General features: G+C 38.6%; 1 protein-coding gene across 3 annotated transcripts in view; it reads left to right on the forward strand.

Annotated features, from left to right (window-relative positions):
- CHID1 (chitinase domain containing 1) overlaps positions 1 to 22,706 on the forward strand; it is a 339,220-nt gene that overhangs the window by 11,818 nt on the left and 304,696 nt on the right. For all 3 annotated transcript variants that reach the window (XM_072421678.1, XM_072421680.1, XM_072421679.1), the window contains exons 5-7: positions 1,514 to 1,558; positions 4,743 to 4,849; positions 14,114 to 14,175. In XM_072421678.1, coding sequence (XP_072277779.1) covers positions 1,514 to 1,558; positions 4,743 to 4,849; positions 14,114 to 14,175 — 214 coding nt within the window. The remainder of the gene's footprint in view (positions 1 to 1,513; positions 1,559 to 4,742; positions 4,850 to 14,113; positions 14,176 to 22,706) is intronic.

The following is a 22,706-nucleotide window of genomic DNA, read 5'->3' on the forward strand; positions in this document are numbered from 1 at the left end:
TTTTGCGGCTCCAGACTATTTTTCTTTAGTGGAAGAGGAGGCAAAATGGCTCTTTTGATAGTAAAGGTTGCTGACCCCTGCCCTAGCCAATTAGAATACTCAGCCCCTCTGGCTTTTTACTCAGCCCCTCTGGCTATGGGGACGATTTTTTACCCTGTAATGGTGCATGGGATTAGCAGCATAACCACTGTTACCTGACATTTATAGAATTCACTTGGGTTTGCTGACAGAGGATCAGGGGGGAGCACTGGTAGTGTTAAGTTCACAGCACCAAAAACTATGCCCAGACCCCATCACTACTCCCTAATAATTATTTATCTCTAAGATAAATCTTTACCATAAACTTGTTCTTTATGTACCTACATCTTGCTTTGCCCCTTTGTCTTATATAAATGTATACTATAAATAGTATAATATTTTATAGTATGACTTTACTGGGGGGGGGGGGGTACAATTTTATCTATATTTTAATCAGAATACCAAGGGAAGAAGCAATGATTTTAATGATTTTAAACTAAAGTTTTAAATTCCTCTCCACAGCAAATGTTGGTGGAAATCAATGCCAAATTACTGATAAAATTGCTGATTCCTATATGTATACAGAGTATGGTGGATTTGAAACTGCACCTGCAACCTTACGTAGGCCTTGACTCTCCATTAAAATTTGAGTAGTCTGGATGTGCAATGAATGGTGGCAAATGCATTTTGATCTGGCAAGTATATTGTGCGCTATAATTACTGCATTAGATCTGGCAGCATCTCACTGGCAAAAAATGGACAAACTGATTATCTGCTGACCCATTTTAGTTTTGGGTTGGGTTTAATGATCATTCACCTTGTCTTAACTGGTCAATTTGACTTGTTTGGCTCAGAGCCAGGCTCTTGACCTTTTCCATAGCAATACTGCTCTTAAAAATTGCTCTCTAATGGCTTTTTTTTAGATAAATGCAACGAACCCACCTCAGCTAAGGACACAAAAAGCTTGGCTCTCTGGCAAAAGGAAATTTGTAATAAAGATACGGGAGGGATTTAAAAACTACTCAATGTTATCCAGTACTAAAAAAAAGATTTTTTAAATTAGAAAGTATTACTGTACTTTTAGCTTTTCTCTAAGCTTGTAAATCCTGGAAGAACTGTGGTAAAGAAACTTTGCTTTCATTGGGTACTACCAAATCGTTTAATTGTTATTCAGAACACAAATATGAAAATAAATCTGTAGGAAAAAATATTTAGGTTGCCATTTTTGTTCCCATCTGAAATTTTGATTTCTGAAAGTTGGAACTCCTCATCTATTTCTTCCAATATTCCTATAGTTTTGAATCCAGTAAATCAATGTCACGGCCAAACATTTGGCATTTTAGGAAGATGTCCACAATTGAGGCCTCCATAGTTTCTCCATTTTGAAACACCTTGATTTTGCCTTTACAGATATACAGTAACATATTCTTTGTTACAATTCCAAATTTTAGGTGGAATTTTTTAAATATGGTAATTTACATTTATTTATTTCTAGGATGGATAAAAGACATTAAGAAGAATTCTAAGACTACAAAAATTGGTGAGTGAAACTTTGTTGTTTTCAAAACAAAGCCAATTAAAACTGAGCTGAACTGTACAATATTTGTTTAAAGAGATATGCAATGCCTCTTTTGAAAGAAAACTAACTTCCTGGCTCCTAATGGCTTTTTGTTTAAGCTGCAAACTACACAATGCATGCTCTGTGTGGATTAGAGACCGGCTATATTTCAGCGACACCTGCTGGGGATAATTTAAATAACGAGTAAAAAGATCACCATTTCCATGGACGTCCGTTGTGAAGATGGTGGTTCCCTAGGATGCAGCAATGACAGGTCCTAGGCCTGCCATCTCTGCAGGATGACTGCACTGTGCTATAATCAACATGTATGCTGTACTTGCTGAATATGGCGGAAGCTCGCCAACTGCCAATAAGTTTAGTTTAAATGATCTTTTGTGCATTAATGTTGGCTACCTGTAGATGACACTGTTACCTCCTGTACAGTGTGTAACAAACTCCTACCTTATGTCTTAGATGGCAAGAGTTTGTTACACACTTTACATGAGGGCATAGCAATATCTACGAATGTGATCTGAGTAATAGCCTGTTAAATGGGAGGATCAGAAAGAAAATTATAGACAAACATGGTAAAGACAAAGGTTATATGACCATCACTAGGAACTTACAAAGAATACAAAAAAATATAAGCTGACTCCAAGGTCAAGGTCCATCAGTGCTTGATTGTACAAATCAATGCTTCTTGAGTGACAGTGGGATTAATGAAAAAAAGAGCCAGGTTCAGTCTCAAGTCTCACTGTGAGCTACAGGAACCTCTTGTTTGTAGTGATTGCTTTAAAAGGTTTACAAAAAAAACATTAGGGTAAAGATCTTTTAAATTTTATCAGTAACATTTTGTGTGTGTGTGTGTGTGTGTTATTTTTTAAATTATTCTGTTGAATGAAAACCCCAAAGAAAAGTCTGATTTTTATTTAGAAGAAATAATATTGAGTCGCAATTACGTTTTTTAGTGTCAAGGTATTTATGGGATTATTTGTGTGTGTAGCTTTTTAAAGTTATGCAGGGTTAGAATTCACAAACCTTACATATGTTTTACAAACCTTTACGTATAAATATACATATGTCTCTATCATACCCAGGGTTAGATTTTTTTAATTCCAAATTGGTATCACAGTTATATGTGAACTCACACCAAAACAAGTTTGCATTGTTACACTTTAACTGTAAACTCAATACTGAGCCATAAGCTGTAGTCTTAGATTCAGAAGATTTGGGTGGTAGCAGGGTAAAAACAACACAAAGTCAGAAAAATCTATGGAAGTTCCAAACCAGTGCTATATTTGCGGAAAGCAACCTTAGTGGTGCCAGAATCATACTATCTTAGCAGAGTGAACATAAACGCATCCCAGTATAGTGTCACCATTGTACGGACAGAACTAGGCCAACAGAATCAACGTTTTGTCTTCTTTGTTTCACCAGAAAAAAAAACCAACTTCTATAAGACTGTCTGCTCTATCTTAGCAGGTTCAGGTCTCAATGGGTAGAGGGTGTGTTTATACTGTGTGGAGAATTCAAAATACAGTAAATACGGTACAGTTAAAGCATATGTTGATGTCAATGTAGGTTGTTGTTACCCATTGGAAGACCTAGAAAGAGACACAGACCTACTTCTGCCCACAGGAAAATTGTACATTGACAATCAAAAAAAATGTAGCCCAGTGTCTCTGAAAACTCCTTTAACTAAGTAAGCCATTCGGGCCAAGACATCAGAACTACCACTTTTAGGTCATTTGGCACTATTGTCAAATTCCTTTCTTAACACCAGTTCTACCACAGAAGGTGGACTTGATCACTCTCTGTTTCCTGCCATTTAGCATTGAGGAAGCTTTCCCCTCGGTTGCATCCTATGTGGAACTCTGACACTGGTCCATTCCTACTCTCTGCTTGCTGTGGCTTGTTCCCACCCTCCCCGAGGGTGATGACATCTGTCATTTGGTATAATGGTACCCAGTTGCTTTGGGATACCCCTCAGAGTGCAATCAGGTGAGGGTTCTGACAGATCACAACAACGTCTTGATGTCCTCTGGTTAACCCTAACTGTCAAGATTTTTAGGCTGTGAGGCACAGTGCATATTTGGATCTGCTTTCCTCAAGAGGTATCAAGAGAGACCCTACAAATCTTCATCTCCTAATTTTCCCACTGAATAGCTGATCCCAGTCCTTATGACCTCCTCATATGGGTTTATTTCCTTGTTCTGTTCTAGTTGAGATTTGTTTTGTACTTCCCTTGAATGAGGAGGCCTCTGGTTCTTCCTCGTTGATCTCCAACAGGTCTCATGAACTAGGTTATCTGAATGGTCCATGGCTTCTGGGTTTCCCTTGTTCTAGTCTATGTTCTATATATAATTATATTCTAGTTTTGTGGTATGTGAGTGTTAACCTTTGAATATACTTTGGGTATACTTTGGATATACTTTGGATACCACCGTTGGCTCCCTTTTTTTTGTTCAGAGCTCTCGCTGTCATTCTGCTGTGTAGAGTCATGTTGGTACATAAGTGCCTTTATTTTTTGAAGGTTGTTTCTGCTCTCAGGTATAAATATTGTGCCAGCCCAGTGTTGATATACTTGTTTGTTCTTTTACAAGTGATATTTTTTCTCAGGGCTTGATCCTGAATTTGAGATCTTTGCTCCTTTGCTTTTCAGATATGGCTGTTACTGTTTACTCGTTATCAGATCCTACAGGTGTTTTTTAGGTCTGTTGAATGTGTTTCTGTGTCTGTGGACTGCTTTTGGAAAACCTGAAGATACAAAATACTCAAACGATGAGAAGACATTACGCTCTGTTTGTGATCATGCTGTTGGTCTTAGTTGCTACATACAAAGGCATGTAGGTAGTGTGGGTGGGGGTGGGGGCTTACAGTCTTTTTTCTTTGCCAGTGCCTAGTCCTTCTGTAATTTGTGGTATAATCAAAGGTACAAGATTCCTGTGTCCCACAATGGACTCCAAGAAAAATATTTTGTAAAAGTCCTTTTTTTTTTTTTTTTTACTTAGTGTGGATGTTTGGGGGAATGTCTAATTCCCTGTTTATAAAGTGCCATATGTGAACTATGATTGGCAATGAATTGGAATGACTAAAATACATTGGTAATGCCTTTTTGTAAACAATAAAGTATTTAGGTTTATGTTGTTCACTGATTGTGTTTTAGTTCCTCGAGTCTTATTTGATGGATGGGCTTACCAGGACTTCGAGAATGTGTTTAACAGTGAAGAGGAGATTGAAGATCTTGCAGAAACCATGGTGCAAACTGCGAAGGTTAGAAAAGTTGTTTTTCTTTTTTTAAATGGCTATTCCACATAACACTGTTGACCTTACAGGTTTATATGATTATAAATAGATACGTTGGAAGGGGCATAAAAGAACAGGCAAGCATTGGTTTACTGGGTTAGCAGAGGTTTGACAGCTCCAATTGGGACAGAATTAAGTGGGAAATAAAACAGATAAAATTAAAAACAGACTGGTGTTTTCAAAAGCACCAATGACATACTCTATATGCTGGAGTCTGTCAATTTCATTAAAACAGCAGCCCTCTCTGTAACACTTTGTTTTTACAATAATTTACAACACTGTCCATTCTTCAGTGAAATTGTGTAGCAGCATTGACACCTCATCGATAGAGTAGTGTTATATGGTCCTGTAGTTTTAAAGACTTTAAGCAAGAGACAAACAAAATTAAAGCCCAATTCTAGCTAACAGTTTTTATGTAGTTGCAACTTGTATACAATATGAATAAAAACATAATATTAACAACCCGGATAGTATATAATTTGTCCCAACCCACCACCACCCAAACACTTTAATTTATTACTTATTACTTTTTTTTTTTTATAGAGCACTAAAATATTATGCAGTTCTGTACCACAATAAATGCATATTAGTTGCCATGTACTGCAGTACAGGTGAATTTCTTGCATTGGGGTGCCACTAAAATTAGGCAAGTATGGTGTGTTTCCCTGTTTTTCTTCAATATATAGCTGTGATTGAGCACGTGACAAAGAATTAGTGGAATGAATACTCTCAATAAAGGCGTTTCTCCTTTACTGCATTAAAACAATTTCTCCTTTATTCGTCCTGAAATAAAAAAAGACATTATTCGGTTTAGCGATACCTATGTAATGTACCATAACACTGTTCAGCTGTGAAAGCTCCGTTGCCATATTCAAAGAAGCATTACAGGCTGACCACAGTTTAGTCTGACAGCATAATGTCAGTGTTCCTGTCCTTTATTGTCTTTACATTACTTCAGTGAATCTAGCACTGACAAAGCACATCATTTCAAGCCAAGCTTGGGAAATGTCTTAACTACTGTATTTTCTGGCGTATAAGATGACTGGGCCTATAAGACGACCCCCAGCTTTTCCAGTTAAAATATAGAGTTTGTTGCACTTAAAAAAAACAGTAACAAAGAAAATTTTTACTTTAAATAATAGAATTGTCTACCCTTCTATGTAAAGTAGTCACACAGCTCCACCTAGTGGCTGATTTGTAAATCACAATATTCTATAACACGCATATAAATACATCTATACCGCATGGCTCACCACATTCCCCCGAAGCTCTCTGACACTGACTCTTGGTAACCCGAGCTCGTATCTTCTCCCCGTTCAGGGTACAGCCGGGTCCCTCCACCATGGTGTTACTCCCTATGTGCAGCACCCGAACAGATGATGTATTAGCTTGTAGCTTGTATGTGATTGGTAAGTACCCGGCGTATAAGACGACCCCCGACTTTGGCACAGATTTTTCGGGGTTAAAAAGTCGTCTTTTACGCCGGAAAATACGGTATGCCCTATACATACTCCATCTCAGCCTTATTAGCTTTTGAGCAAATCAAAGTCTAATATGTGAATAATGGATTTCTTTCTTTAACACACACTCTGTTCCTTGGATTGATGACCAGACAGCAATATGTTATATACTGCGTTGTAGCAGTGAGATTCTGCAGGGATAGTACGACCTTACAGTATATACCTATTAAATATTAATAGCCACACATAGACAACAACACGTGCTGGTTAATTGTTTGTTATTGTTTTGTTACCATTAGTATGCCAGAACTATTTTCAGAATATTCTACCCGAAAAACCTAAATATTCTGTGCTTTTCTTTTTAATAATATTCTGATATTTAGCCTAATCTATTGAATTTTGTACTTTTACTCTAAAAAATTGTCTAATCTGGCAATTTGTTTCTATTGCACCCCTTCTTTGTTTTTTTTAACTGTATTTTTTTTCTTGCTAATAAAACTGTTCACCAATAGCAGGATTTAAAAAATGATAAAATGCCTATAATTCCTAAAGGGAATAATTGGATAACAATGCTTGGAATACCATAATATTACTACCTAGTCCTTAGAAAGGTAATAATCCATCTAGAGCTTTTAGGCTTTGTCTACTAAGGCTGCAAGAGCAGAAAGCTTTTAGTTGAGCATTATCCAAGTAGTTGTAAGTAGCTTGAACTGAAGATTCTGCAGTCTCTCTGGCCATTTGTCTCTCAGGCTGACTACAGCTGTTTTTATACAAAGGCCTAATGCCGTATACAGAATATCTTCTACATATTTGTTCTGGAATTAAGTCTCTTGTTCTTTGGACAACTCGAGAATATATACCCCATTATTTGTTCATTTACATAAAAACACTCCTTAGATATTGGATTTTAAAAGCTATTCTTTAAAAATTTGTTTATTATGCCAAATATTGAACAAAGATGAATGTTTAGTGATATGTCTGATTTTTCCTTAAAGTGCTGTGAAACTTTTTTTAGATAAAAAATGTACACTTTGTTTTTATTAGCCACAATTGAAATATAAAAATGTTGCATTCACCTTTTGAGAAAGTGTTCACAGAGTTCAGTAGCTGAAGCTAAAAATTGCCACTGGCAAGTGATTGGGCCAGAGAACCCTTTTTAGATTTAATCAACTTTTTTAGTGAGAATCATCACAATCAACAATTTGTTAGGCTGCTTTTTGAAGGGTGAACTTAAAAGTGGTTAGCTGTGAGCACTCCCAGGTTCAGAGCTGTCAAAACATCTGGCCAGGAAAAAAGTGATCAAGCACAGTCTATGCTTAGTTTCTTAGCTCCCTTGAGATAAAAAAATTAGGTTAAAACATTTTAAATTTTAAACGAAACAATGTTAAAACCTCCTTCCTCATGCACATGTACACATATGCACACATATGATTATTATTACACAGTATTTATATAGTGAGAACATTACGCAGCGCTTTACAAAGTTAAGGTGTTAGCTGTCCTCCAAAAATGCTCACAATCTAATTTCCCACCATAGTCATAAATCTTCAATTGTAATGTGAGAGGAAACTGGAGTATCCAGAGGGAACCCACCCAGACACATGGAGAACCTGCATACTCCATGCAGATAGTGTCCTGGCTGAGATTCAGACCTGGGACCTAGGACTGCAAAGGCCAGAGTGCTGACTTCTGAGAGACTGTGCAACAAATATTAGGTATTGCCATTAACTCCAGAAAGAGAGGACTATTTCTAGGGCTGGCATTAATGGTAGTTTAGAAGTTTTCTGTAGGAGGCATAAAAAAGTTGCTCTTTTCGGATTTTTCAAATTAGGATTGAATTATTATTGTTAATATTACGCAGTATTTATTTAGCCCCATCATATTACACAGCGCTGTACAAGGTCCATAGTCATGTCACTAACTAGCTCTCAAAGGGGCTCACAATCTAATGTCCCTACCAGAGTCATATGTCTAGTAAATGTGGATGTTGGTTCTTTTACCTTAAAGTGTTATGGTGAGCCACCTCTAGTATATCCGCAGATCCATGTATTAAATAGGTGGTGTTGGACATAACATCTATGAAGTTACTTCTGCAGGAGCGATGTATCCCAGTACTTTATGTAGCTCGTAAGGGAAGTAAGGTTTTCACTTGCAGCAGTTTTTGGCCATCTGTGTTAGAGTAGTAATATTAGGTTACAAATATTGCTTTAATTGTCCTTTATGGTATAGTACAATAGAGGAAGGGTAAGGGAGTAGATCTGCACAGAGCAGTGCACTTACCCGAGTATGAATGAAAGTCAGGACAGCGTCGTAAGACCTGGATTTGTGTAGTGGCTTGTACTCAGCTTGTTAGGCTATGTATCTCCGAAGCCTATATTAGGCAATATTTGTAACTTAATAATACTACTCTAACACAGATGGCCAAAAACAGGTCCCACTTTATGCATATATTTAACACTGTATGACTTCAGAGAATCAATTGTCTTGGAGAAGTATCCAAACCTTGTGACGTGTAACAAGGAATAGGATACAATATATTGAATTTAAATTATATGTATAATTATGTATGGATCAAGAATGTACTAATACATAATTACATTTTTTGCACTAAATTAAGAGACTCAAACCGTTTCCTTTTTCTCTACTCCACGAACAACACTTAGTTACATTGTCATATGTCTTTATACAGTCTGTGGTCAATTTTGGGGTGGTAGCCAATAATCCTAACTGCATGTTTTTGGGATGTGGGAGGAAACCCACACAAACACGGGGGAAACCTGCATACTCCATGCAGATAGTGTCCTGTACCAGCCGAGATTCAAACCTGGGACCTAGCGCTGCAAAGGCCAGCGCACTTACTTCCAAGCCACCTTGCTGCCGTTGTTTTAAAAGGATATGTAGAACTTTTAGAAACATTTTGTTTAAGCAGTCACTAGTTCAGCAGGTTTGCTGGTTCTTGCAAAATATTTTTTGTTTGCAGGCTTGTGGAGTACAGTACACTATATTGTAGTTATTTTTTTTTCTTTTTATGGGTTTTCTTTTTTTGGTTTTTATGGGTGATGCTTTTTGGCTGTGTCTGTTTAGGGATTTCTGCAAACATTTTGTAGGGATTAACAAATCCAAGCAGAAATAAGTCTTTTCAGGCAACTAAATGACTATGCAAGTAACTATAAAAACTTTTCCTATAAATTACCATTATTTCCATATCATATTGAATATAAAGCTTCTATGTTTATTCAGCATTCAGCTTTTTCTATTTTTTCGTTCACCTGACTCTCAATGATAATGTATGATCAATCCAGTGGAAATTATTTTCACTTTTCCACTTGAAAAATGAGGGGGGACACAATAAATATATATATATATATATATATATATATATATTTATAATGATTTTTTCAGCAGACTTGATCTTCAAAAGATTTGTCTGTATTCAAGCTGGACCAATTTAATTCCTATGCTATATTTCTAGATTAAACAACTAGACTTCTGGTCAGATTCCATTATTGTAGAATTAGATTTATCATTCTTCCGAGTCAATTCATGTTCACTGTATCCTCTAATTATATCAAAATCTGTCCCTCCATGTGTGTTTCTTTTTCATGTGTATTGTGATGTAGCTAGGATCAAAAGTATAATATTCTCCACAATCTTTGGTGTAGATAGATATTCTACAATGAACATGTATTTCTTTATTACACTTTATAACACTTAATGGAAATAAATATATTATTTGTATAAATTAAATATGAATATAATAATGGCTTAGTGGTTTGCAAAGGTTTTCCTTTTTCCCCATTCATTTGGGGAAGGTTTCAATTTTGTATTTTATATTTGAAGCAAAATCAAAACATATTAACCTAATGCACAAAAAGCATAATGCATGAAGTAATTTTATTCCCCTGTATTTTTTGCTTATTTGAACCCTTAAGCTACGTACACACGTCAAATTTTTCTCGCCCGATAATCGGCTTCGGCCGGAAATCGGGCAAGAATCTGGCGTGTGTACAGCCCGTGTCGTTCATCGTCCGTGGATTCATCATGGCGGATCCACGAACGATGAACAACGAGCGATCCTAATACAAGGGAAGGGAGAGAGCGCGCAGCAGGGTGCTGCTCCGTCGTTCTCCCCCCTCCCCTCTCCATAGAGCAGAACGGTGCTGTATGTACAGCACCGTTCATGCATCGTGCGGTTCTTATCGTTGGAAAGGATCGTGAAAGATCCTTTCCAACGACAAGAATTGCACGTGTGTATGCGGCTTTAATTCTTTTTTGTATGCTCATTTTATTAAATGCATTATTGTATGCATAAAAACTATTTTCTGCACTCACTTGCTTTCTCACCATGAAAACTGCATTTTGACAATGTTTCACGGAGTACATATTTTTGCTACTTAAAAATCAGCTTCCGGATGTTAATATCTGTTTTCTGGGGATACACAGAAAAAAATAGCCTATTCATTTGTAAGTTAAGAAGACATTTAGCGTTGTCAAAAATTCCACACCAGTGTGATATTAATTTTTGTGATTTGAACATTTCTTATGTGAAAATGATTACAAGGTAAAAAATGACAAAACATGAAATCAATCATATGGTTTTGTAAACAGACACTTCTATGGCGTATTTAATTTTCTTTAGCAAACACTTCATATTTCATCATTGTAGAATAGCTAGAATAATAAAAGAATTCTGAATGGCTTCCACGTGTTACTGCACATTTTACGATTTCTCTTAGCAATATTAAATATAGACCTACTTGGCATATTTAATACCCTTATGCAAAGAGCAATTATGTTTTTTCTCCCACAGCAACTAGCTTTAGCTTTTAGATGTTTATTGAGGTAAAACTAATGAAAATCAGTCTTGTGATTGATTGCCATGGGTTACTGCTCTTTGCACCTGTTATTAAAGGTACACCCTAGTGATGTGTGGAAATTTGCATTCACTGCCTACCAAAACAAATACATTACAATTTTATCATCACATTCATCTCCCGTTGCAGGATACCCTGTTTTCTTTTTTTTTTCTATTATTATAAATTATTTAACAGCAACATGGAAAAATATTACAGACTGCATCAGGAATAGAATGTAGCCCAACAAGCATATATTGCATATAAACACCATGGCATATTGAAGTGAACAACTCAAAAACAAGTTATCATAAAAACTTTGATCAACTGACAGTCTTAACAAAACAATATTATAGGAGGTATGTGCAGGCCAGATAATAAAGCTAGCCATCTCAGAAAGCATTTAATGCCTAGATGCTGGTGTACAGATGCTCCTCACTTAACGACCAGGTTCAGCTTCAGGGACCTGGTCCTTAAGTGAATTAATCGTTAAGCAAGGAGCATAGTAAAGACCCGGTCTGCTGTTCTGCAAGTGTGCAGTGTGTCTGTAGCATGTTCACTGACAGACTGCAGACTTGCATTGTGAAGGAGGAAGAATGATGGAGCCCAGAAGTCTGAAGATGCTGCGCGACTTTACTTGTACAGTGTACTCATCTGAGAGCCAGTTGTAAGTGCGGATGGTTGGTAAACGACGAGCTTATTTAGTCGTTAAATAAGGATTACCTGTATATCGAGAAATAGTGAAGTCTCAAAACCCCATTTAAGTTTTCCTTTTTTTGAAGAAACTAAGAGTTAAAGAAGAGAGAAGAGAAATGTAGTTTAAAAAATATAGTTTCTCTTCCTAATTGTGGGAAGAGAAATACAGGGAGGGTAAAGTGTAAGGTGATTCTCCAAATGATAGGCTCTAAGAATATAAATAGCATCACTCCGAAATGGACTTTGGAGTAATCAATAGACCCTTGTATTGCACCGTGTTCTAACATTACTGCCAATAAAGCCACATATTACAGATGTAGGCAGATTGGTAGTATAACTAGTGATGAGATCTTTCATCAGCATGATTTCATTATAGTTTCAGTTTCATATATTGATTGGTAGGCAGTATGGTTGTGCAGAAGGAAGAATACCAGGTCATCCAGCAGGCCATTTTCCATCACTTTTTGTGAAAGGGAGCAGGGCTGGTCCTGGAACCTTCTAACCCTGGAACATTGCTAAAAGATATGAAGCAGAGAACCTGGGGCTTTGCCACATTTCCAACAAGAAGGAGAAAAGAGAGGAATGGCATGATACAGGAAAACCGATGTTCGACATAAATGTGTCAGCGGTTTATAGGCCACCTCCTGAGTATTACTGCAAATCAATGAATTTTCTGCTCTGGGGAGAAAATGATCTTCAGTTCTGCGGGAGAAAGTGATCTTCAGTTCTGCGTCACACTTGTGAAAACAGCTGCAAAATGAGTTATCAAGCATGTGGTGGGCAGAGCCAAATGCATCACACAATGGGCCTGGAATGGATTTTTTAAAAGTCATTTGCTATTTGTTATCAAATGTTTCCTTCCTGGACCAAATCCATTCTAGTTTACTGGATCACCCTGGTTTACTGATGAAAGTGTATCTTTTCTTACCTTGGAAAAAAATGCGATGGGGGAGTGGGGGGTTGTGACACAACCCAGAGACACAACCCGCCCACTGCTCTGAGCCTGTGATCTGTACAGAAGACATGGTCCACGGCTCTGGCCATTGCACCCTCCCAGCGTGTTCCTTCCCCTGACCCTGCTGGGGGTCGCAACGGCCGGAGCTGCAGACCACCAGTGGTCCGTGGATCACTGGTTGGCCACTGTTGTATTAGGATATCCATAAACAAAGCACAGTGTTAGCCTCTTATACCTGGGTTGGAATGAAGGCTCAATTGTCAGTGCAAAAAATAAAGGGGACGAAGGACATCACTACCAAGTACCCCATGTTATTGCCAGGTTCAGGAAGCTTGTGAATTTGAAAAGTGTAGTATCTGGGGAAGGTCTTTGATTTTTGCCTGAACTACGTCAAGCTGAGTTTCCATAGTGGCGATATGGGAGGAATTATGTGAAAACTCTGAGGACAACATCATCTCATGGTTTCTCCATACATTTTTTGATTTTGATGTTAGAATCCCCTGAAATGTAACATAGAGTAGGTGGGTATACTTACCTATCCTAACTTGGTGAACTTTTCTACATACAGCATTACTTGCGAAAGCCAATATCTTTCAACTGATGAGGCAGGAAATTACCAACCCCCCTGAAACCTGTAATAGAGAGTTTGCTAGGTCAAAGTGAACAGGGCACATCTCTTTAGATAGCCATCCTTTCTGTCCCAAGCCCAACTGACCTGTCTGGTCATGGGATCCAAGGCCTTGCTGGTAGTGCCATTGGAGTCTCCTATGTACCGGGCAACAGCCATATTTAGACCTTTTTGCTGTAAGTTCCAAAAAATTGTTCTTGTGCCTTACCAGTTGTTTACCCTGCCATAGTGATGTAGAGGAGGGCACCCCAAGGATCAGGAGGCAAGTTGTACAGTAGCTTGGATTCTGCTGGATGCCGTTTCTGAAGGAGCTGTAAGAGCCGGAGGTGTGCAGTGGTTCAAAGTTTGTTCTGCATCATGTGCCAATGCGTTCAAACCACATCTTTAATTGTTTTTATTAACTTTGCATCTGCAACAATATCTACTACCAAATGCACCAGGTCTTTTTTTTTTTACAGGGAAGTCTTGAACAATGGTCTGTATTGAACATAGTATGTAACTTTTTGATAAGCACTAGGATGCATCAGAGCTTTGAGCTTACCTACATAGTAGGACCTGGAGCAAGGATGTATTGAGATTTACAGTATTTACTTTCATGTTATAAAGAGTTCAGGTTACATTTTTCTTTACTTTTTCAAGGATGAACAGTTTGATGGCTTCGTTCTGGAGGTGTGGAGTCAGCTGGGTGGACAAAAGCGACAGTAAGTAAAACAATCTAATTTTTTAAATCATTTAATTTATTTTTACAGCATTGTTCCCCCAGAAATATTTTTAAGCTTGGTGGGAAAAAGCTGTGGGGGAAGCAACACATGTTCCCTGTTGTTGCCATAGGAATTCTGTAACCCCTATAATTCTGTTAGCTTTGTACCACCCCTATACTTTTTTCCACTTATACCCACCTCACTGATATGCCCCATTTTTGTATTTACTTTGTATTATTCTCAAACTGTCCAGAACCCCCTGTATTGTAACCCTAGTGCTGAGTAGTGCGCCTGGCTAAAGGGGGTTGGGGTGAACACTGTACAATTTATTGTGTAGCCATAAGTTCAAAACTGTCTCTCCTCCAATCGAGGAGATTTAATACCCAGAGAGAGTTGTGGATTTTTACATGGGTGGCATTGTTAAATGGACCATGATGTGCATAACAAATGGGTATATACCAGAGCAGAAAGCAATAAAAATGTTCCCCAGGAGTTTTTTTGTCCAAGTTTATTAGCATATACTTGCCAACGGCTTTGTTAAGTCATTCTAGGAAAACTATCAATTAAAGCTAAACTTTAGTCACATATTTAAATATAAACACCAATAAATATAGTTATGCATTGGAAACCAGTAAATATATGTTTAGGTGGAACTGTTTAAGATTCCCACATTTACCCAGAACAGCAGTTGTCAACCTGGGAGAAAGAGGTAGCAGAAGAAGCCAATAGAGTGTTCTGCATAAAAGGAACTTACAGACATTAGAGAGCAGAGAGGTGACATCTTGTTTCCACCCTTTCGATATTAATAACAAGTAGAGGGTGGGTTGGTTACATAACTTTTTGCAGTGGACAAAGGTCAGCTGACTGGATTGATAAAGGAACACTTCAAAAGGGCATATGGCTGTGAAAAAAAGCTGCATATAATCAAGAAATTAATCATTCTTCATCCTCTCAAGTATCGATTGCATCTATAATGGCCACAAATAATTTGAAAATTAAATGCTTTGCATTTGTTCAATCATTTTCATTTTGCTGACCTGATTTTGTCTTAAATTCTACCTATTTTTTTTACAGTTTGTAAAAGTTTTGAAGTAGAAAGTTATAGTAAAGTATAAAAACGTGTAGAGAAGTCACTGGTAAAATAAGAACACAATGGCAAAAATAATTAGAGTAGCTTGAGGGAAGGTATTTCTTCATCATCCATTAATTGTAAATAGTTGATTATGGTGGGTTAAGGGTGTCATGCATGCGAGTTAATCGGTACTGACACTAAAATGTAAGGCTCTTAATCATTGTGCACATTATTTCTTTTCACAGTTTCCTTTGTGAACTAGTTGGGGGACCACAATTTTGTGATCCCCTAACTAATCATCTGTAGTACTCTCCAGCTTTTGTGTGTGAATCCTGTCTAACCAGATATATGCTGCGCTGGTACTATACTGTACTATATTAACTATAAGTGTCTTCAATCCCTTCTCTAACCTTTACTTCCCCTTTTATTACCCCCACCCTTGGGTATTTCTAATAAAAAATTCTATAGCTCTGAGATGTGGCAAATAAACCTCCCTCAGACTGGGTAATCGATACAACTCTCTCTTCCATTCACCAAATATTCTCTGGTGGAGCAACGGTCACTAATCAAGTTGCATCAGCCTGTGATGCTGCAACTTCTCACTTACTGCTATATCTTGCCTTTTACACAAAGCCAGCACCATTCTTCATCATTCTCAAAGAGTGCTCACTGAGTCTTTTCAGGAGATGTTGTCCTCTGGAGTGGAAAATAGGAAGGCTATGTTGCCCCTATGCCTGCAAAAGGTGCAGTGGCTGGTGAAAGATTGATGACAGCAGGGTGGCAAGTGAAGATAGTTTTCCTTTAAAAACAATCTAAACTACAGCTCAGAGGTTAGGTCCAGCTACATGAAAAAAAAAACCTACTAGAAATGCATTTTAAAGCAGTAGAATTCTGCATGAAAACAGACAGGTGTGAATATGCCCTGTGGCCAGATCTGCACCTTACTTACAGCCTGAAGCTTGCTCAAAGCCAGTGGAAACTACACCTTATAGTTAGTCATAAGAAATAAATGTGCTTTTTCTATTCAGCATGTATTTATGTGGCGAAAGAAGTTTTAAAAAAAGTACCCAAATTTCCAAAAGTAGAGATTTCCCATAGCTGTGTAAGTAATCAATAGACAAATGCATGTTTCTTTTAATTGTGTATTAGGACCCCTGTAGCTCTATAATATAAAATTTGATTTTGTCTCTTGTTCCTTATTACACTGCTTTTGACATGCACTGCTAGTTTACCTTCTTGCATAGAAAAAGAAATATATTTGCAGTGTTCATCAAAACTAAAACCAGTGTTGCCATTCAGTATGAGTGATTTGTAGCTACTAATTCAAATAGCTAATATGCTGAACCCTGAACTGCTTGATCTTATTATATTCATAAACTGTTCTCCTGTAATAGAAAAATAAAGTAGGAGAGCTTACTATAATCCAGACAATCATGAATTATTTATTCCTGTGCCACCTACAGAAATGCACAAAATTCTTCTTTGAAACTTGTTATTGTACTGAAGTGCACATTTTAAAAATGCTTTTAATGGATTTGAACACATTTTTCAAATATTTCATATCACTACCACAAAATCATACATATGGCAATCACTATGCATATTTGTATGTAACAGTTTCAGATAGGTATTTAAAGAAGATCTGCAATCAAAAATTAAGAAAGAATGGCTCTGTAAACATTGCACTGTTTGATGTGTTTGTGTGTTGTAGTAGTGCTTGTTTTCATACATTTTGATTGTACCTTTCTGCAGTGCATTCAATCTAGATAGGCTACCTACCTACCCTACCTTTAATAGTTTTCAGTGGATTTGTATACATATCATTCAAAAAAAGTACAACATTTAAAATCACATATACAAAAATTAAAAGCACAAAAATTAGCTTTCTATTACCAGTCAATGTAAACGGTGTCAGTCCTTAAGCCCCATACAAATGTCAGATGCTTGTTGCTGAAAACAATCTTTTGTAATAGTTACTGCATGGGGATGGGGAGGACAAGCAAATGATAACCCACTGTGCTCACCCCTGTAGCAATACACAGTGGTTGTTCCTGATGGTCTTTTATCACTCTGCCATGGTAGATTGATAAACAGTCTGGGGGGACTGCTGTACATATGTAAGACAACAACAATTTTCTAATGTGTGTACAATACTTTAGAGTTAGTGTTGAATTAGATGAGGATGTCATCTGATCATTTTGTATTTCAATATTTTTATTGTTTTCAAAATTAAGGTACAAAATATAAAACATTTCTTATCTTGTAAAAACAAACATGAAAGGCCACTTCAGATAGAAACCCCAAGCAACAGAAATCTCTCTTTTTTTTTTTTTTTGTTTCCTCCTGTGGACATTTATAAGTTTACAATCAGATTGGTATACTTATTTATACCTTACAGGAAGTTAACTTCACAGCGTTATGAAAAATGCATTGTAATCTCTTGATAGTTATTAGACAACGATAACTGAACTTCGATGAATGTGTACTTGAAGGCCCACCCGAAGCAACCTCGCTAATTAACAGACAAACAAACACAAAGACAGGAACACGAGGGGAAATAGGGAAGGGTAGAGGAGAGAGAAAGTGCCCACTGCGTTATGAAGAGTATCACTCAGTACTGAGTTATGGTGTTAGTTTGTAATGATTACGACTTGGTGTGAGAAAACCACGGTTCCCACACGTCTTCAAATTTAGACAATGAGTTCTGCAGAGTGTGAGTGAGTCTGTCATTAACCATGATCCAATTTAACTTGGTGGCTATGGGTTCCAGAGGTATTGTCGGGGTTCTCCACGCCTTAGCCAGAGATATTCTGCTCGCCAGCAAGATCAGCCTGACCAGTTTCAGCGTGTGTTTGGGTAAATGCGAGTCAATTTTATTAAACAAGGCTGCCTCCACCGTGCAATATAGCTCTTGCTTGAGCATTTTAGTTATCATTTTAAACACCTCGTCCCAGTATGCCCTAGCTATTGGGCATGACCACCATATGTGTATCATGGAACCGCTCGCGTCACAGCCTCGGAAGCATTGTGGCGATGTGGATGGGAACATTTTTGCCATTCTCACTGGGGTGAAGTACCACCGTAATGCTACCTTATAATTTGCTTTGACTACAGAGGAGTTCAGCGATATTTTGGAGAGAGAGTACATCACTTCCCTCCAGTCTTCCAATTCCCATGTGTCGCCTAACTCCCCTTCCCAGTCTAGCATATATTGCAATTTAGAGTTTGGGGTAACCAGAATTTGATAGATAACTGAGATTTGTCCTTTTGTCAGTTCTATGGAGGAGCATGTGCTTTCAAATGAGGAGGACCGCATTGGCTTCGGGGCCCGTCCTATGATCGTATGAACAAAGGAAGCCAGCTGTCTGTAGTGAAAGTGTTCCGTTGAAGGAATTTCAAACTTGCTAATCAGGTGGTCCCATGAAAGAATACCACGTATGTCTATCAGATCTTTCACTTGTTGAAAGCCCTTGGACCTCCACCATTTGAACTCAGCCGTGTTATGCCCTGGTTGAAAGTCTGGGTTATTCCAAAGTGGGACAAGAGGTTTATGGCCTGATGTCAATGTCGAGTGTGTTTTATATTTATCCCATAGCTGAATAGAGTGAGAAAGTGTCGGGCATTTTACCAAGCCCCGAAGGCCCTTCTTACACCACATAATGGCTTCAATGGAACCATGAAAGCCATCCTGGCCTTCAAGCTCGACCCACTGAGGTCTGGTTCCATGCAGAGTGCTCAACGACAGCTGTCCTATCTGGGCAGCAACATAATAGTATTTCATGTGCGGAATTCCCAATCCACCCATGCGTTTTGGAGCATATAAGGTGTCCCTGCGAATCCTAGGTTTCTTCTCTGCCCAAATAAATCTCATAATCCTAGATTGAATAGTTAATATTTCTTTCATCGGGACCTGAACAGGTAAAGTACGGAATAGGTATAGCAGTCTCGGGAGCAAGTTCATTTTGATCGCGGCTATGCGTCCAAACCACGACGGCGGGGACATGGCCCATCGCCTTAGGTCAACATAAAGTTTTTTAATTAGTGGTACATAGTTGCTTTTGTAAAGGGTATTATATGTGGGAGTCAATTGAATACCCAAGTATTGAATAGACTCTTTACACCAGCTGAAGTCAAAACTAACCTGCAGCCCCTGTAATGTCTCTCTGGGTATATTTATATTCATGGCTTGGGATTTAGCCTTATTCACCTGCAGACCGGAGCATAACCCGAATTCGTCCAGCAGTTTCATGAGATTGGGCAGCGTAGTTGTCGGAGAGGTAATAAACATCAGGATATCGTCTGCAAAGAGAGCACATTTGTGTTCAGTTTGACCACTCCTAATGCCTTTAATGTTTGGGTCCCTGCGTATGGCTATTGCTAGGGGCTCAATTGCTAACGCAAAGAGTAGGGGTGATAGGGGACACCCCTGCCTAGTACCTCTTCTAATTGAGAGCATCTTTGAGAAGAATCCCCCTAATGTTATTTTTGCTTCCGGAGAGTCATAGAGTGCCAACAACACATTAATAAAGTGAGCTCCAAAGTCCATCCTAGTGAGAACCTGAAACAAGTATCCCCAAGTTAAGCTATCAAACGCTTTCTGAAGGTTTATGGAGAGCACCATTGCCTGGGGTGAGGGGCCTCCATCCCAGCCAGAATCAACCGCTGATATCAGGTCTATAGCCCTTCTAGTTTGGTCAGGTGCTTGTCTATGCTGTATGAAACCCACCTGATCTGGATGGATATAGGCCCCCAAAAATGCACCAAGTCTTTTAGACATAATCTTTGTCATAATCTTTAGGTCACAGTTTATGAGGGAAATGGGTCTGTAGTTCCCAATCTCTGATGCGTCTTTTCCTGGTTTGGGTAACACGCTGATGAATGCCCTATTCGCATCGCCCTTTAAGGAGTTTCCTTTCCTTATAAAATTGAAATAGCTTACCAAATGGGATGCAAGTATCGGGCAAAAGGTTTTGTAATATAGATTCGAGAAACCATCTGGCCCAGGCGAGCTACTTAATTTTAGCGCTTTGAGAGCCCCCTTCAATTCATCAATCGTAAAGGGACGTTCCATAATAGCTTTGTGTTTAGGGTGCAATTTAGGTAAATTAACCTTATTTAGGAACTCCGCAATATTTGCATCCCGATTGGAAAGCTCAGGACCATACAGTTTACTGTAGAACTCTTCAAAGGCCTCTAAAATTTTTTCAGGGTTTTGGGAGAGTTTCCCGTTTTTAATTTTAATTCTGAGGAGGGCTAGGAACTTGGGCCTAGGGTTCAATTTATTTACCAGTAAACTACCAGGTTTGTCGCCCCATAAAAAGAACTTATGAGAAGCCCAACGTATGGATTTTTCTGCTCTTGTAGTCAAAAGCATGTTCAATTCAGTGCGTTTAGCTTCAAGTTGGGATTTCAGGTCCGTCTGGGGGGTGGCCTTGTGCTGTCCCTGCAGACGTTGGTACTCTTGGAAACATACCTCAATCAATGTGTTATGTGCCCTCTTGCGGGACGCCCCTATCTTGATTAGTTCCCCTCTGATATATGCTTTATGAGCTTCCCAGTTAATGGCCGGTGAGGTGTCACCTGCAATATTGGTTTGAAAATAGCCCTTTAGTAATGTTTCAATTTCCTCTCTGACCAGTGTATCGGACACAAAACTGTCGTTGAATCTCCATCGGAAACCCGCTTGAGGCCGCCTAAAGCCCGTCAAATATAAGGCTAAAGGGTCATGGTCAGACCAGGGAGTTGATAAGATTCGGGCTCCAAGCACATTAGGCAACATTTGGGACAAGAGAAACCCATGATCAATACGAGAATATTGGTTATGCGCTGCCGAAAAATATGTGTAATCTCTAGCTGATGGGTTCATTTCTCTCCAACAATCTATAAGGCCATATTTTCTCAACAGCAGTGAGAATCTATGACTTTTTTTAGGGGGGTCTTTATATTTGCGTACAGTGGATTTATCCAATATGTGATCCAGAGCTAGATTGGAGTCCCCTAACAATAGGAGGGATCCCTTCGCCCTAGCCCATAATTCTTTCAGCATTACCTGAAAGAACTCCAGTTGGCCTTCGTTGGGTGCATAGTAGGATACCACTGTTATGAGGTGTAAGCCCACCATACCTGTCACAATCAAGTACCTTCCTCCCGGATCCCTAAATATCTCCTGGGGAGCAAAGTTTAAATTTTTCCGGAAGCATAAAAGAACCCCACATTTTTTCCTTTCAGAGTTAGCGGAGTAAAAAATGGGGTAGTTTTTATGTAAATATCTCGGTCCAGATGTCTTGGAGAAATGCGTTTCCTGCAATGCTAAAATATCCACTTTCAGAGAGTTATAATAATGGAACGCCTTAGATCGTTTTACTGGTGAATTAAGGCCCTGAACATTATGGGATAGTACGGTTAGACCAGCAGAGGATGATGGCCCTTTAGCAAGGTCCGGCTTCATAATAGGATATTAGATAAGGCCAATTGTTAGCACTTCCTCTGAGGGTAAGAGGGGGAGAAAGGGAGCAATGGGTAGGAGAGTACATCAAGGGAGAACATAGAACAGACAATGTCCTGAACAAAACTATGCAACTATCATTCAGCAAACCATAATGCAACAAGTGTCTACTTAAACCAGGGAGGGCCAGGTCCCCCCCCAAGCCCCGGGCGCCACAGGAATCCAGAAGCCGGGGGACGACCCCCCCCCCCCACACCCAGGAATTCTCAGGAATTCCATTACTTCAGGGAGAGTCCAACCGGGGCCAAACCGTTAAATAAACCCCAAGTCAGAATCCCTGTAAGGTGAGGGCATGTATAACCCCCCCAGTACCCAAAGCCCCCCAAAGTGAATCTGATGGGACACATGCTCCCGTATAACTAGTATTATTTAAACAATTAAGAGACCAATATCGGGAGTCACATGCTAAATACCGGCTCGGCAGCCACTAAATCAGTAAGAAAAAAAAAAAAAAAATGAATAATGAATATAATGAATAATGAATAATGTTATGCCCAGATAAGGTAATACTATGAAGGCACCATATTATCGCCATTAGAACTGTGTCCCAATGGCTAATAGTGTAAGTCAGCATCCCTTAACACCAAGAATAGTACTTAAGTCTCTAGTGCTTTACCCTGCCATGTGGCACACATCTTTTTAACAGTGTAAATCAGATCAATGTATAAACAGTTCGGTATCATTGTATTGTTAAGTAAACAATAGCCTAACATCTTCCAGTGCACAACAATTACACTAATGTCATCAGATAATTCTTAAGCATTGCATTAAATACATCGCATAGTGTCCCACGCAACTATTGCAGTGATAGTCAGGTACACAGGAATACAATGCTGGCCCCATGGCATCACTGACCTGAACTGCATCCTATTTTCATTCAGTGTGAAACATCCATACATATGTCTACTGATAGAACCTATGTTTGGGATGAGATATGCTGCCATGAGGCACATA

The sequence above is a fragment of the Pyxicephalus adspersus genome, chromosome 9, assembly GCF_032062135.1.
Source record: "Pyxicephalus adspersus chromosome 9, UCB_Pads_2.0, whole genome shotgun sequence".
In the NCBI taxonomy this organism is placed as follows: Eukaryota; Metazoa; Chordata; class Amphibia; order Anura; family Pyxicephalidae; genus Pyxicephalus; species Pyxicephalus adspersus.